This window comes from Neoarius graeffei, chromosome 19 (genome assembly GCF_027579695.1).
Source record: "Neoarius graeffei isolate fNeoGra1 chromosome 19, fNeoGra1.pri, whole genome shotgun sequence".
Classification (NCBI taxonomy): domain Eukaryota; kingdom Metazoa; phylum Chordata; class Actinopteri; order Siluriformes; family Ariidae; genus Neoarius; species Neoarius graeffei.
In genome coordinates this window covers 21,288,509-21,303,850 of record NC_083587.1, presented here as the reverse complement: position 1 = coordinate 21,303,850, position 15,342 = coordinate 21,288,509, and the positions used below count along the sequence as shown (strand labels likewise).

Here is a 15,342-nt window from a genome sequence, read left to right as displayed (position 1 = left end):
GTAGAGGACACCTTCCTGTGTTCCTTAGACACCAGTGGAAACCTCACCTGGGCTTGTTAATGAGCAACATCATGTGTGGTAAAGCTAAGCAACACTAAATGGACCCTTCAAGGGTCGTGGATTATTCTAGATAAAAATAGATATCTAGGCTCCATGAGAGAATTGCAGTTTCCCTGCTTGAGCACTTTTATTAATTGGTACATCAGTTTTAGTAGGCATGTTGGACCAGGACAATATCTCTCAGTCCTGGAATATAACCATGTACATGTTTTCATACTTTCACTGTTCCCAAGTAACCTGATTTAACTCATCTGACTACTTAGAATGTGAAGGGTACTACTCCAGGAACAGAAATAAGAAACAACTGTGGATTATGCATTTCTGTGCAACAAATGCAACTGTGCTGAACTTCAGCCATACAGCTGGGCTCGTCTGGTGTGTCAAAAGCGGTCAATAGCATCAAGGGTCCAGGTTTGATCCTGAGCTTCGGTTACTGTCTCTGCAAGTTCTCTCCAAACCCGTAAAATTGTAGCGGAGGTCAGTAGGTGCATGGGTTACACTACACTAAATTGCCCTTAGGTGTGAAAGAGTGGCCTGTGATGGACTGGCGTCCCATTCAGGGTGTACACCCTCCTTTATGCCAAGTGTTACCGTGGTGGGCTCGGGATCCAGAACAGGACAAAGCAAGTACTTGTGATGAACGTATAAATGAACATATGATTAGCAGAAGGAGTGATCACCTCCAACACATAACGCCTGTAATCCAAACGAAGCTCTTCCTTCAGCTTTTGCTTCTTCTTCTCATACTCCTCTCCCAGCTGCAAACTTAAACCATATCCTTCATCTGAAACCAAGAAAGATGACAAAAAACACCTTTATCATTCATTCTTTCATTAAGAAGTATATTTATTTAAAAACACTGAATATCTATATTACCATACAGCAGGATTATGAACCCACCTTTATTCTGTTTGGTGGTTGTGTTCAGGTGTTGTGATGTGGTTTTGCCAGAAGGTTCAGTTTCCTCTGCATTCTGACCAAAACTTGACTACAGATCAGCAAAATGAAAAGAAAAAAAAAAAAAAAAAGACTTCCATAAATACAGTGCTTTATTGTTTAAAGGTGTGGGGGGCACTAGTGGCTACATGGGTGAAGTTGAATAAAATTTGAATTTATTTAAACCCCCCCACCCCACACACACACACAACCTGCTCCCATTTCCACCCAAGTACACAAAAGCTCCACCCCCAAACCTTACGGTGGTTTAACTCGAGTTAGTATTAGCAAGAATCGTCATATTTAGTCAAAAGGTGGGTTTTCCATTAACCTGTTTAATGCGCAGTTTGAAACTGTGCATACACAAAAAAAAAAAAAACCTCATATTGCAATCTATTATAATACGCGGTGATTTTCAGATGATTCAACCAATATTTCGCAAAAATGAAAGGGAAAACATTTCACATTTAAGTCACATGACAAGTTACGAAGAGGAACAAAACCCACATAAATTACCACGCCAATACTTATCAAATCTTAGATCATGTTCAATTGGAATGACTATCACAAGAGAAGAAAACCTAGCTTTAATCGCATAACCTCTCAATAGAAACAGACCAATCCAAGTTGCTTTTTGTAAACTTTTTTTTTTAATATAAAATCACTTATTTTGCACAAAACTGCAATGGAAACCCATCTACAGACATGGAAAGCCAAGTTACCACTCTATAAACATGTGAAGGGGCGTGTCTATAATATGACTAAACAGGAAGCCAATCAAAATACAAAAAAAAAAACAAACCATACATACAAACATTCCAGACCGGAAGAGAAAAGGTTTCCAAGCTTGTTTTTCCCCCCAATTTGGTAATAGATGACTTGCAACCACATAATCAAAATGCACTATGTCCTGGCTGTTTGTGATGCCATCTATTGATCTGAATTTACAAAAAGAAATGAAAGAAAAAGTCCAAGCTAGTGCCTGCTTGTTACACTGTCCAAAGCTACATACAACAACACTTTGCAGATAAGACAGTCAGTGCGTTTACATGCACATAGAGAAAATCGAATTTCTGCCGTTGCTCGACTGAAATCGAAGTTCTAAATGCCATGGAAACACCTTAGCTCGGCTGAAATCGAACCGAACTTGATTTCTCGTAATCGAGCTACACGACCTAGATTATGCGATTTCTGCCGAGCTACTTAGTGCATGTAAACCCTATCGAGCTACGTAGTCGAGCTACTTACTTCAGCACTGCCCCTTCCGGAAGTGACGAGTGACGAGACCACAAGCGGGAAACACAACAGCCTCGGTCGGCATGACAACGAATCATGACAACGGCATGAATCTTTTCTTTTTGTGGCATTGTTTGCACTGTTAAAATTTAGCTCACTTACTGTATCACCAAATACATCTGTACAGCTGTTGCATAGCTGTGAATTGTGTACATAAACAAGTCATTGTGTGTATATATGTCCAACATCTGAAGAATGTCAATAAAAAACAATTGAACTTTTTGTGTGCTTATTAAGACAAGTTAAATTGTAAGCAAAAAAAAAAAAAAAAATTATATATTTATATATATACATATATCTCATCTCATCTCATTATCTCTAGCCGCTTTATCCTTCTACAGGGTCGCAGGCAAGCTGGAGCCTATCCCAGCTGACTACGGGCGAAAGGCGGGGTACACCCTGGACAAGTCGCCAGGTCATCACAGGGCTGACACATAGACACAGACAACCATTCACACTCACATTCACACCTACGCTCAATTTAGAGTCACCAGTTAACCTAACCTGCATGTCTTTGGACTGTGGGGGAAACCGGAGCACCCGGAGGAAACCCACGCGGACACGGGGAGAACATGCAAACTCCGCACAGAAAGGCCCTCGCCGGCCACGGGGCTCGAACCCAGGACCTTCTTGCTGTGAGGCGACAGCGCTAACCACTACACCACCGTGCCGCCCCTATATATATATATATATATATATATATATATATATATATATATATATATATATATATATTTTTTTTTTTTTGTAAGCAAAAAATGGACTTTAGAAAAATATACAATTGTGCAAAATAAGTTGTCTTACAAAACAGTGGTCTGTGCAGGACAGTTTGTAGCCATACAGTCTGTTAGAGCAAGCCTAACAGCTTGAGCACGGAACTTGTGAACACGGAACTGCCAGTGTTGCCAGATTGGGCGGTTTTAAGTGCATTTTGGCAGATTTGAACATGTTTTGGACTGGAAAACGTCAGCAGTATCTGGCAACACTGATGATAACTTTGTTTATACTCTTGAATAGCTCTTCTTCATGACGACAACCGGAAGTGTACCAACACGATGGGGCATGTAGCGCCACCTGTGGCTCGGGTGCACAATGTACCTCACACAATAGCTCGATTTCCTTGTGTGCATGTAGGATTGGATTTCTCTGGCACCCCTGCTGGGACCCTTAGCTCGATTACCGACAGTAGCTCGATTTGGATGTGCATGTAAACGCACTGACTGGTATTTACAGATGGTTCAAAGAACCCTGAACCTGGACGCACTGGTGCTGCAGTGTATATCCCACAATATGGCACAGCTATAAAAAGGAGAACAGACCATCTTTCAGTACATACAGAAGAGCTTGTGGCCATAATGCTAGGATTACTAGCACTCATGAGCATCAGGTCAAGGACACCATGCAGGCAAGATATCATAAATGATTTATATATCATATACAGAATGGGTTTAAGTGCAAGTTTCATTTAGGTTCCTGCTCATGTAGGGGTAGAAGGAAACGAGGGCGTAGACATATTGGCAAAACAATCAGTGAAATCAAACAATTCACCTGCAAATTCCATTATGTAAAGCTGAGGCTAAAACCGTCATTAAGAGGCAAACAAAAAATATGGCAGGAGAACTGGGACACAAGTGATACAGGAAGACATCTCTACCAAATACAAAAGCATGTGGGTGTTGGGAGAAAGGTGAGGAGAAACAGAAGAGAGGAAACCGTCATCACCCGTCTAAGAATAGGCCACACAGCACTCAAGACACTTCATATAATAGGAAAACCTCCAGCTGGGTTATGCAGACATTGCAATCAGCCAGAATCAGTGCAGCATGTAATAGCGGAATGTGACTTCTATAAGGAGGAGAGAAAGGAACTAACACTACGTTCACACTGCAAGGCTTAATGCTCAATTCCGATTTTTTTGTGAGGTCGTTCACATTAACAAATATATGCGACTTGTATGTGATCCTCAGTATGAACGAAAAGCGACCTAAAAGTGTTCCGCATGCGCATTGCAGGATACGACGACGTCACACGCAGTGAGCATGGCCAGTGTTTACGGAAGTAACCTAAAGTTTCCTGTGTGTGACAGTAGCCAGCATGGAGTACCTGGCGATGATGCAGTTGTTGTTGCGACGGAGCCAGAACATGCACAATAGCCTGATGTTAAGGAGGAGGTTGAGAAGGAAGAGGGCAAGGGTTTTGGCTCAGGCGTTCTGCGGGGTAGTGACTGCAACCTCCGTTCAAAGGAACATCAAAGCCATGTTGTTGTAACTTTGAGAGACCCGCCGCCTACTTCAGCGCAGAATAGTGACGTTTGTGGCTTGTTGATGACGTGCGAGTCGGATGAATGCGACCTGGCGGTTCAGACTGAAGTCGCATATGAAAAGATCGGATAGGAATCGGAATTAGGACCACATATCCAAACGGCCTGGGTCGGATTTGAAAAAATCGGATCTGTGTCGTTCGTATTGTCAATAAAAGATCGGATACAGGTCACATATGGGCGAAAAAATCGGATTTGAGTCACTTCAGCCTGCAGTGTGAACGTAGTGTAAGTGAAGCAGCTCAAGAAATAAAGCTTAACCTCACACTCCAGAACGTCTTCGGTAAGGCATTAGGGGAAATGTGCTACGTCATGAGCGTCTGCCATGATGGTGGATATACAAAGCAACTAGGATGGCAGCTGCTGAAAGCATGTCTAAACAATGCTGAATTCTCAGTATTACTAGGATTTGAACGATCAAGCAAAGATTTGATACAAAGAGAAGATAGATGTGTGTGGTTTTGGCCCATATTATTTAAAAAACGTCAGACTTTTCTGAAGATAAGATGCTTCTACCGACCATCGAGTACAAATACAGGCCATTTCGTCCAATAGTTAAGACACTTCCTCCAAAGCCTTTTCAGGGCTCGAAATTCGTATGTTTTTTCACTAGGCAGCCAGACTAGTTACCTTCCAAAGTAACTCGCCAAACAGAAAATCCACTAGCCAAAATTTGTTCATGTATGAATTTTACTTCTGTCAAAAATAACACAAAAGAGAGTAGTTACCATTGTTCATGACTAATGTGCATTTATTTCAAGAACCGGAGTATTCTGATACTGTTGTTAAATACCGTATTTTTCGGACTATAAGTCGCACTTTTTTTCATGGTTCGGCTGGCAATGCGACTTATACTCCGGTGCGACGTATATATGTTTTTTTTTTTTTTTTTCACCACGGAATAACTGGAGCTGATGCTGAGTCTGACGACAGCCACGCAGAAGAAGAGGAAACGGCGCTTCGTCTGCCGCTGGAGTTGGCAGAGTTGTTCAGAAGCGACACCGAGGATGAGGAATTCAATGGATTTGCTGATTTGGAGTGAAATCATCAGCTTGATAAACTTGATTGACCTGTGTTTTATTATTAATGATAGGGCTATAGTTATTTAAATAAGTTATGTAGTGATTTTAGGCAGTGCTTAATTTGTGAAGTGGGAGGTCCCGGAACGCAGGAGGTGGGTGGGTCCGGCGACTCAAAAAAAAAAAAAAAAAGGCGGGGGATGGTTTACTATAACTTTACGCACATGCGCTTATTGTGTGTGTAAAATAATAATAATAATAATAATAATAATAATAGACATTATGATCTTAGAAAACGCTTTCGTGACAAACAGTTACAGACAGTAATATGTCGTGATATTCTATTATAAAATATTAATTTTTATTAGTCTATATATTAAATTATATATTACATTTATCTTCTAAAATAACAGACTGTATCTACTCATCACAACCGGTTTATTTCACCATTGGAGATCAGATCACACAAGACATGAGTTAAATGACTCATTTTAAGGATTTAAGTAGGGGATTTAAAAGCGGTTTTTTGTTTGTTTGTTTTTTTTCACTAGACGGTTGTTTTTACTACCGTACCTGTCTTTGGAGATGATATACCTATAGCCTACTTGACCTCTGATTTAATTAAATAAAATTCGACAAAAATGAAGAATGACACTCCTCGATGATGACTACAGCTTTAATAACACAGATGAAAGAGCCATGGGGCGATAATAAGCCCTACCGGTAAAAATATTCTAAAAGCAAACTGATTAATGCATCAGTAATAGGCTACTAATATTAGTTATAATAATAATATAGGCTATTAGTAATAACGATAGTGATAGTATTAAAGATAGTAGTAGATATTTAAAATAATCAGACTAGGCTACTTACAGGGCAAAGGGCGCGTTATCACTGCTCAGCTGTTCGTTTATTAAATAAACAATGCAGTCGCGCAGTAACCACGCGCCGCTTATCAGATACAATCACAGATTCTATGGATAGAATAACCCTTCAAAAAAGTGCGACTTATAGTCCGGTGCGACGTATATATGTTTTTTTCGTCTTCATAATGCATTTTTTGGCTGATGCGACTTAAACTCCGGAGCGACGTATAGTCCGGAAAATACGGTACATAAAATGAGAACAACACAGAGCACCATAATATATCAACAAATAATAATATATTGGACGTTTCCCCCCCCATCAGCGGGGGGGGGTGTCTGCAGGTTGGGATGTCTGTAAACCAATCAGGATGCTCTTTATCTAGCATGCGCTACATGAACAGGCACACACGCAGTCTCTCTCGCACTCCGTCATATGCGCGATGCAAGACATTAATGTTGTGCGTGCACGCTTTTGCTCGCTTGCTCTAGATTCCGGGAGATATTCTCCAATTTGCGGGCATCAGGGAGCCACTATCAATATGCGGGAGACTCCCAGGAGACTTGGGATGTCTGTTATATGCATGCGTAGTAGTGAAAAAACTGACAGCCTGACCGTCCTGCCGATAAACACATCGATTAACACAGACACGGCACGCACTTAATATCTGGCAGCTTTAGTTGACGGTGTGTCTGAATCTTCACTTCATATATCTTATTTTCAACTAGCCAGCCAGGCTGGCTAGTGACAGGAATTACTCGCCAAATGACAAATTAAGTCGCCTTGGGCGACTGGACCACCGCGAATTTCAAGCCCTGCTTTTTCATACGCACCATCAATTATTTTATTATTTCAGGTATTCGTTTGTTCGAAAAAAAGGAAGAATTCTCAATAGAATTTGACTGAAGCAAAACATTTTTGCAAAGCAAATGAGTGTCATAGTACATGCGCTTCGACAGTAAAGAGCGCACGGGGGGGGGGGGGGGGGGGGGGGGTGACCACGCTGGCCTGTGCCACTTGCTGACCTTGGGATGAGTTAAAGGGGAAGTGAAGCCATTTTTAAACTTGTTTTATTTCTTAATTAACATTTTATTCAGTTACATTTTTGGTTTTAATAACCTTATATTGTGACTCGTATTGGCAACTAATTGCAATTAAATATTATACTTATCGGCCTATTCGGTTTTTAGCCATGTTGAATTTAGTTCGTTTGGTCCACGGCAGGCGTCGCTTATCCGCGCGATCTTCACGAGACTTGTGCAAGACTTCGAAATGTGAAGCATTAGCCAGGTGTCAGTGCCACCATTTTGAAAACTGTTTCCCAAATGAAACACTGCACAAAAAGGAGTTTAAATGACAATTAAAATGATGACCGTGGGCGACACAGTGGTGTCGTGGTTAGCACGGTCGCCTCACAGCAAGAAGGTCCTGGGTTCGAGCCCCGTGGCCGGCGAGGGCCTTTCTGTGTGGAGTTTGCATGTTCTCCCCGTGTCTGCGTGGGTTTCCCCCCACAGTCCAAAGACACGCGGTTAGGTTAATATGGGACGGCCTTGGGCTGAGGTGCCCTTGAGCGAGGCGCCCAACTCCCAACTGCTCCCCGGGCGCTGTTAGCATGGCTGCCCACTGCTCTGGGTATGTGTGCTCATTGCTCACGTGTGTGTGTGTTCACTGCTTCAGATGGGTTAAATGCAGAGAGGAAATTTCAGAAGTGTGTGATGAATAAAGTTGTGCTTTCTTTTTTTGATTACTGCCTACTTTTTTCAAACGTTCCTGATTACTATCAAAACAAAACTTCCGGCTTGATTACGTCAGCATTCAAAAGAGGGCACGCACGTCTTTTGACAACCCGTGTCCGAAATCGCTCTCTACTCACTATATCGGACACTATATAGGGAGGACGCCATTTTGCAGTGCTGTCCCAAACCTTAGTAAGGATTATTTACACCCTACAGTATATAGTGCACTCAAAGTATCCCACAATGCTTCACGAAAAGTAGCGTACAACCGATGGTCATTAACCAAAGCAATATATCCCATCATGCATTGCGGTCACGCTGAAAGAAATCAAAAAAAGTCTCAAATCTGATTTAACAAAAGGCAGCGGCAAAGAGGAAAGTATTCAACCTTGATTTAAAAAACAAAAAAAACTGAAAGATGAAGGTTCTTTGTATTGATTAATGTGGGAAATACGCCCAGTATAATATGCATTTGTTGTTATTTTGAAAACCCACCAGCCGACTGATCTGGCACGTTTTAATTGCGCGACAGTAATGACATAAAACACCAGCGCAACAGACTAGCGTCTGAAAGTCAAGTCAATTTGTATATCGCTTTTAACAATAAACATTGTCGCAAAGCAGCTTTACAGAATTTGAACGACTTAAAACATGAGCTAATTTTACCCCTGACCTATCCCCAATGAGCAAGCCTGTGGCGACGGTGGCAAGGAAAACCTCCCTCAGACGACATGAAGAAACCTCGAGAGGAACCAGACTCAAAAGGGAACCCATCCTCATTTGGGCAACAACAGACAACATGACTATAACAGTTTTAACATGAAGTCAGTTTTGTTGATGTTATAAACTCTTCATTGATGGAAACTTGAGTGCAAAACTGTTCATGATAACCGCAGTCCTAAAGTTAGCAAGTCAACTGTAGTCCTCAGCCATAAAAGCATTACTGTAAGAGTCCAGAGCGTCCTCCAGGTGCGACTTTCAACTGTCCTCATGGGGCCGTCCTCTACAGGAGTGATGCAATGAGACTCCAACCAGACACAGGGCACCAGGATGGACGAAAGTGTTTTTTTTTTTCCCATTTTACCAATGAGCTCACTATACAGTCATCTATATAGTAATTCCCTATACAGGGAGCAGTGAACGAGTGAGCGATTTTGGACACAGGGTTGGTCAATTTGATTTCCGCTGTACGTTTTACTTCTGTCCTATGATGTCTCGCACAGGTCTCAACAAATCTTGTTTACAATATTACATTTGACATATGGACTGATATATTACAGAGTACATTTTAAACACTGGGCGGCACGGTGGTGTAGTGGTTAGCGCTGTCGCCTCACAGGAAGAAGGTTCTGGGTTCGAGCCCCGTGGCCGGCGAGGGCCTTTCTGTGCGGAGTTTGCATGTTCTCCCCGTGTCTGCGTGGGTTTCCTCCGGGTGCTCCGGTTTCCCCCACAGTCCAAAGACATGCAGGTTAGGTTAACTGGTGACTCTAAATTGACCGTAGGTGTGAATGTGAGTGTGAATGGTTGTCTGCGTCTATGAGTGCGTTTACATGCACACAGAGAAAATCGAATTTCTGCCGTTGCTCGACTGAAATCGAAGTTCTAAATGCCATGGAAACACCTTAGCTCGGCTGAAATTGAACCGAACTTGATTTCTCGTAATCGAGCTACACGACCTAGATTATGCGATTGTAGCCGAGCTACTTAGTGCATGTATACCCTATTGAGCTACGTAGTCGAGCTACTTACTTCAGCACTGCCCCTTCCGGAAGTGACGAGACCACAAGCGGGAAACACGACAGCCTCGGTCGGCATGACAACAGTAGTAGCGAGCAGCAGAAGAGGTCAGGAGGAACAAACGAAGAAGAGAAAATGGCGAGCAGAAACGTGCACTTCTGGAGCAATGAGGAGACAGAGTTCATGCTCATTCAGCTTAAGGAGTTGAATATATTAAAATTCATGGACGGGAGAAAAACGCGCAATGGAGAACACGGAACTGATAACTTTGTTTACACTCTTGAATAGCTCTTCTTCATGACGACAACCGGAAGTGTACCAACACGATGGGGCGTGTAGCGCCACCTGTGGCTCAGGTGCACAATGTACCTCACACAATAGCTTGATTTCCTTGTGTGCATGTAGGATTGGATTTCTCTGGCACCCCTGCTGGGACCCTTAGCTCAATTACCGACAGCAGCTCGATTTGGATGTGCATGTAAACATACTGTATGTATCAGCCCTGTGATGACCTGGCGACTTGTCCAGGGTGTACCCCGCCTTTCGCCCGTAGTCAGCTGGGATAGGCTCCAGCTTGCCTGCGACCCTGTAGAACAGGATAAAGCGGCTAGAGATGATGAGATGAGTTCCCCTTTAACTCCCTTGTCATTGCAGACTGCTTGCCATACCCGTCGCTGTGGGCGGGCCATTGGGGGCAGTGCCCGCCCACCAATATGCGTGGGCCCGCCCACCCAAGCCAGATCACAATCACAGCTCTCAAATAGATAAATAAAATCCTAATTTCATTTTATTGTACTCGCTTTGGGTTAAAACTTCCAGTGTTGCATAATCACTAAGACATTAAACATTAAAACCATGTGAGTTTGTTGGAAAGTTTGGCTACGTAATTACGTCAGTCAGTGTTGCCAAGCAACAATCAGTTACCCGCATTTTTTGGGTGGAAAATGAAGCGCGAGTTTATGCCAGCAGACAGCAGCTAGTTTCCGATACTTTCTTGGACCCATCAAAGGTAACCCCTCTACTGGCATTAGCTGGAACGGATGTGGTCGAATCTGAATATACTGTAGCTCGTGAGTTCCTGGTGAAGAAAATGACGGATACTCCAGTTCCCCCTGAAGATGGAAAATGGACAATAGCAAACATCCTTAGCACATTCAACGGTGCACTCCAGGCTATGCCGACTGTTGTCACAGCCTACACCCTTGCCCTAACTTTAGGAGCTTCCACGGCAATGTGTGAAAACTCGTTTTCCACACTCAAAAACGTGTTCTCAGAGCATCGGCGCAGTATGCTGCACAGACGCAAGGCCCAGCTGATTCAGCTTGCTTTTGAAAAGGACCTTACTCACAAGTTCAAGTCCGAGTGGAAGGATGCATTGATGAGGAGGTTCAGCTCGGAGAAACGCCGCCTGCAACTGTACTGACACAGGGTGGATGAAAGAGAGGACAGTGCTGGCACTCTACTCAAAAGTAGGTCCAAAGTGTGTGTGTGTAATGGCAATTGGTAGCTACCCCTCTGTTGGTTGCTTTGAAATGCACCCGCCGTGGTGTTTTTTTTTGTTTAGTTTGAGATGCTGCTTGTTATCTAATATGTCATGTGCACACTCAGTTGTTGTTGTTGGTGTGCGCGCAATGGCAATTGGTAGCTACCCCTCTGGGTTGCTTTGAAATGCACCCGCTGTGGCGTTTTTTTTTTTTTGTTTAGTTTGAGATGCTGCTTGTGATCTAATACGTTATGTGTACTTGTGTGCGTGCACGTGCATGTGAGAGAGAGGGAGAGAGGGGACTGATGTTGCAAACTGTTGCTGGGCCGGTCATGTTTGCTGTTGGTTATGTTTAATGTGATGATTACTGTGCGGGATTAGGGCTGCCCGAATAGTGTGCAAAAATAAGCTAATAATAGTGGTGCCCCCCTGGTGGATTTCACAAGCCCCCCTTAAAGGGCTGATGACACGAACATGACTCTATGCAATTTCTTAAACTATACAACATGGCAAACATGTTAGATTTCTGTTATAATTACGTGAAAAGAAGCTGTTGTTACGCGAATATCCAACTTTTAATTGCACAGCGCAAGAAAACTGGGTCCGTGGCTCGCGGCCATGTTGTGACGTCAGCAGGAGAACACGCTGCGGTTCACTGGCTGTTCTACTCTGGTTCTACTCAATGGAAATGGCGCATGAAAACGCCGGTGAACTCTCTAGTGCTAGCTCTTCCTCTTCTGGGAGTCTAGAATTGTGTTGATCTCTTCCGAATAGAATCTATGATAGCCTACCCTCTTTACCCTTTGCCTCTCGTTGCTAGGCGGCAGTTACATCAAAGCCGCAAGCTTTCACAAGCAAATACATGACTGATATCACGCCGACTTTATGATTACATTTATGATTATCATGTAGAATCTATAGCTCTATGTACCTTTATCTTATGTCGTTTCACAACACGTTCTGACAGGAGGACTGTCTTTGGATCCGGCATAGCTACTAGTAGACCCCCTCCGGAATACTGGCAGTGTTGCCAGATTGGGAGGTTTCCCACCCAGTTCGGCGGTTTCAAGTGCATTTTGAACATATTTTGGGCTGGAAAACTTCAGCAGTATCTGGCAACAGATACTGCTGACGTTTTCCAGCCCAAAATATGTTCAAAACCCACCAAAATGCACTTGAAACCGCCCAACTGGGCGGGAAACCTCCCAATCTGGCAACACTGTGCAGGCACTGCTGATGGTAGTAACACACGTTTGTGAACACCCAAGAGATTCTTTTAAGCTGGGAAGGGTGTCAAAACAATCCAAATCAAAGTGTTCAGAGCACAGGACGGATGTTGGTGAGGGCTCCCACTTGTCACGAGTGCGCCTGACTTGCTTCACCCACTTCGCATGCAGCTCGGGATCTCTGGGAAACTTGAATAAACTTACCCCATCCTTGTGGGTTTTGGAGCAAAAGCCGGCAACACAACGTGAAGGCATAATAACTATATAATAATAATAATGTCTAATAAAAATACTAATAATGATAAACTGAACACCTGCCGCATCAACAACAAACTGGTAAGTTAGGAGGAAGGTTCTTTCGCTGACGTTATATAGCTCCTCCTCCTCTTTCGTCTCCTGGGTGCTGCAGCCCTGTCAAATTTGCCCAGATAGCCGCGTTTTTTATCATAACTTGTAAAATAGGCGCCTTTGTGAATTAATATATGGATCATCGGGAATTACTTTTTATGTTATAAAACATCGCCAAAGATGTCAAAAACGTGTCATCAGCACTTTAAGACTGAGATCTCGCGACGGGACTGCTGCTTGCATGTTTATGTTTCCAACTGGATCATATTAAACCCTCAGGTGCAGAGCAGCACTCCTGCAGGGGCTTTATTCGTAAACACCAGAATACCTGAAATATGAAATAACTGATAGTACATAGGCGGCACGGTGGTGTAGTGGTTAGCGCTGTCGCCTCACAGCAAGAAGGTCCTGGGTTCGAGCCCCGGGGCCGGCGAGGGCCCTTCTGTGTGGAGTTTGCATGTTCTCCCCGTGTCCGCGTGGGTTTCCTCCGGGTGCTCCGGTTTCCCCCACAGTCCAAAGACATGCAGGTTAGGTTAACTGGTGACTCTAAATTGACCGTAGGTGTGAATGTGAGTGTGAATGGTTGTCTGTGTCTATGTGTCAGCCCTGTGATGACCTGGCGACTTGTCCAGGGTGTACCCCGCCTTTCGCCCGTAGTCAGCTGGGATAGGCTCCAGCTTGCCTGCGACCCTGTAGAACAGGATAAAGCGGCTACAGATAATGAGATGAGATGAGACATATAGAAAAGGCTTTGGAAGAAATGGCACGGAACGAAGTGTCCTGATCCCCTCGTCTCCTCGCCCTCTTTCCGAATCACGGACAGAATTCTAAAAAAAAAAAAAAATCGGAACATGCTCCAGTCACGAGTATTGTTATGACTACAACTCTATAGAGCACAGCGCTGTGGCAGAGCTAAAGAACACTCAGGTCAATGGAAAAACAAAAAGACTTGCGCACGTGACTATGTTTTGTATGGAACGTCGCGTGGCCCCGCATTTGTATTTCCGCCAACATGGCCGACCTTCCGGGTTTCTATTTTGCTTTGACGTCACTTGCAAGTTAAGGATAGACGACTTCTGAGACAACAGCTTAAACTTTTTTTTTTTAAATCATTTGTGCATAATTTCACATTATTCGTATTGACAAATAAAAAGCATTGACAAACTGCATCTTTAATAAACACATACGCTGACCCCCAGCCATTAAATCAAGCTACGTCACCTTCATTTCCATATAAGGCATGTATCCGGCTTCTGTCACCGTCTTCGAGTTTTCATTTTTCTTCCACAAAGTTGTCATTCCTGCCGATTTTTACACCTGTACCGTCTTGTTTGGTTTGTTTATTTTTCAGTGTTTAACCTGTTCAGAAGGCGGAAAGAGAATATTTTGGTCAGAACGCTTGTTTGAGGAGCGCAGGCTCTGCAGCAGCTTAGCAACCACACTCAGCGACTTTCCTTCGTCAGGCTCGAGAACAGAAAGCGGTCTCGTGAGGTTACTCACCAGCCTCCCGGCCAATCAGATTTCTAATTCGACAAGCATCACGACGGTATCCTAGCAACCGCAGAATAGCAACCGAGCGCGCGCAGCCCTCCTCGCTATCTTACTTCAAACACTCAGTAAAGGACTCGATAGCGACTGCTTAGCTTCCGCTTCTAACCATTTCAACATCAGAGTTGCCCACGAATGCGTCTTTAAACAATAAAATATTACTCTAGTCCATCTTTGTTGGCTCTACTTCCTGTGACTCCGTCTAAATGAAGTATTGTAGTGTTGTATCTTCGTTCCCACAGCTGGTTCCCGTAAAAAGCCGCGATGTGCTAATGAGGCTTATCGGCATGTCAAAATAAAAGTTTTTTTTTTAAAGTCTTGTGTTCATAAGAAATGTAAGCCATTACTAGGCCAGCTTCAGTTGGTGCCAGGAATCAAAGAACCCCTAAAATATATAAACATTTTTGTAAAGCAATATCCTGGTTAAACAATTTGTGTAAGATTAGATTAGATTCACTTTATTCATCCCACATCGGGGAAATTCACGTGTTACAGTAGCAAGAAAATGTCAAACAGATAACAAATAAAACTGAAATAAAAATTAGACAGGCAGCACGGTGGTGTAGTGGTTAGCGCTGTCACCTCACAGCAAGAAGGTCCTGGGTTCAAGCCCCGGGGCCGGCGAGGGCCTTTCTGTGCGGAGTTTGCATGTTCTCCCCGTGTCCGCGTGGGTTTCCTCCGGGTGCTCCGGTTTCCCCCACAGTCCAAAGACATGCAGGTTAGGTTAACTGGTGACTCTAAATTGACCGTAGGTGTGAATGTGAGTGTG

At 43.5% G+C, this 15,342-nt stretch overlaps 1 protein-coding gene across 2 annotated transcripts in view; it reads right to left on the bottom strand.

The window, feature by feature from the left end:
• Positions 1 to 14,803, bottom strand: part of LOC132867119 (centrosome and spindle pole associated protein 1) — a 63,986-nt gene extending 49,183 nt beyond the window's left edge. Inside the window, exons 1-4 of one of the 2 annotated variants that reach the window (XM_060899859.1) lie at positions 14,526 to 14,803; positions 14,247 to 14,384; positions 961 to 1,048; positions 741 to 844 (exon numbers count right to left, since the gene is read on the bottom strand). In XM_060899859.1, the coding sequence (XP_060755842.1) occupies positions 741 to 844; positions 961 to 1,048; positions 14,247 to 14,324 (270 nt within the window). In that variant the 5' untranslated portion in view covers positions 14,325 to 14,384; positions 14,526 to 14,803. Of the gene's footprint in view, positions 1 to 740; positions 845 to 960; positions 1,049 to 14,246; positions 14,502 to 14,525 lie in introns of those variants that run through there. The other variant, XM_060899860.1, reaches the window with a different exon arrangement.
• Positions 14,804 to 15,342: the final 539 nt, after the last annotated feature.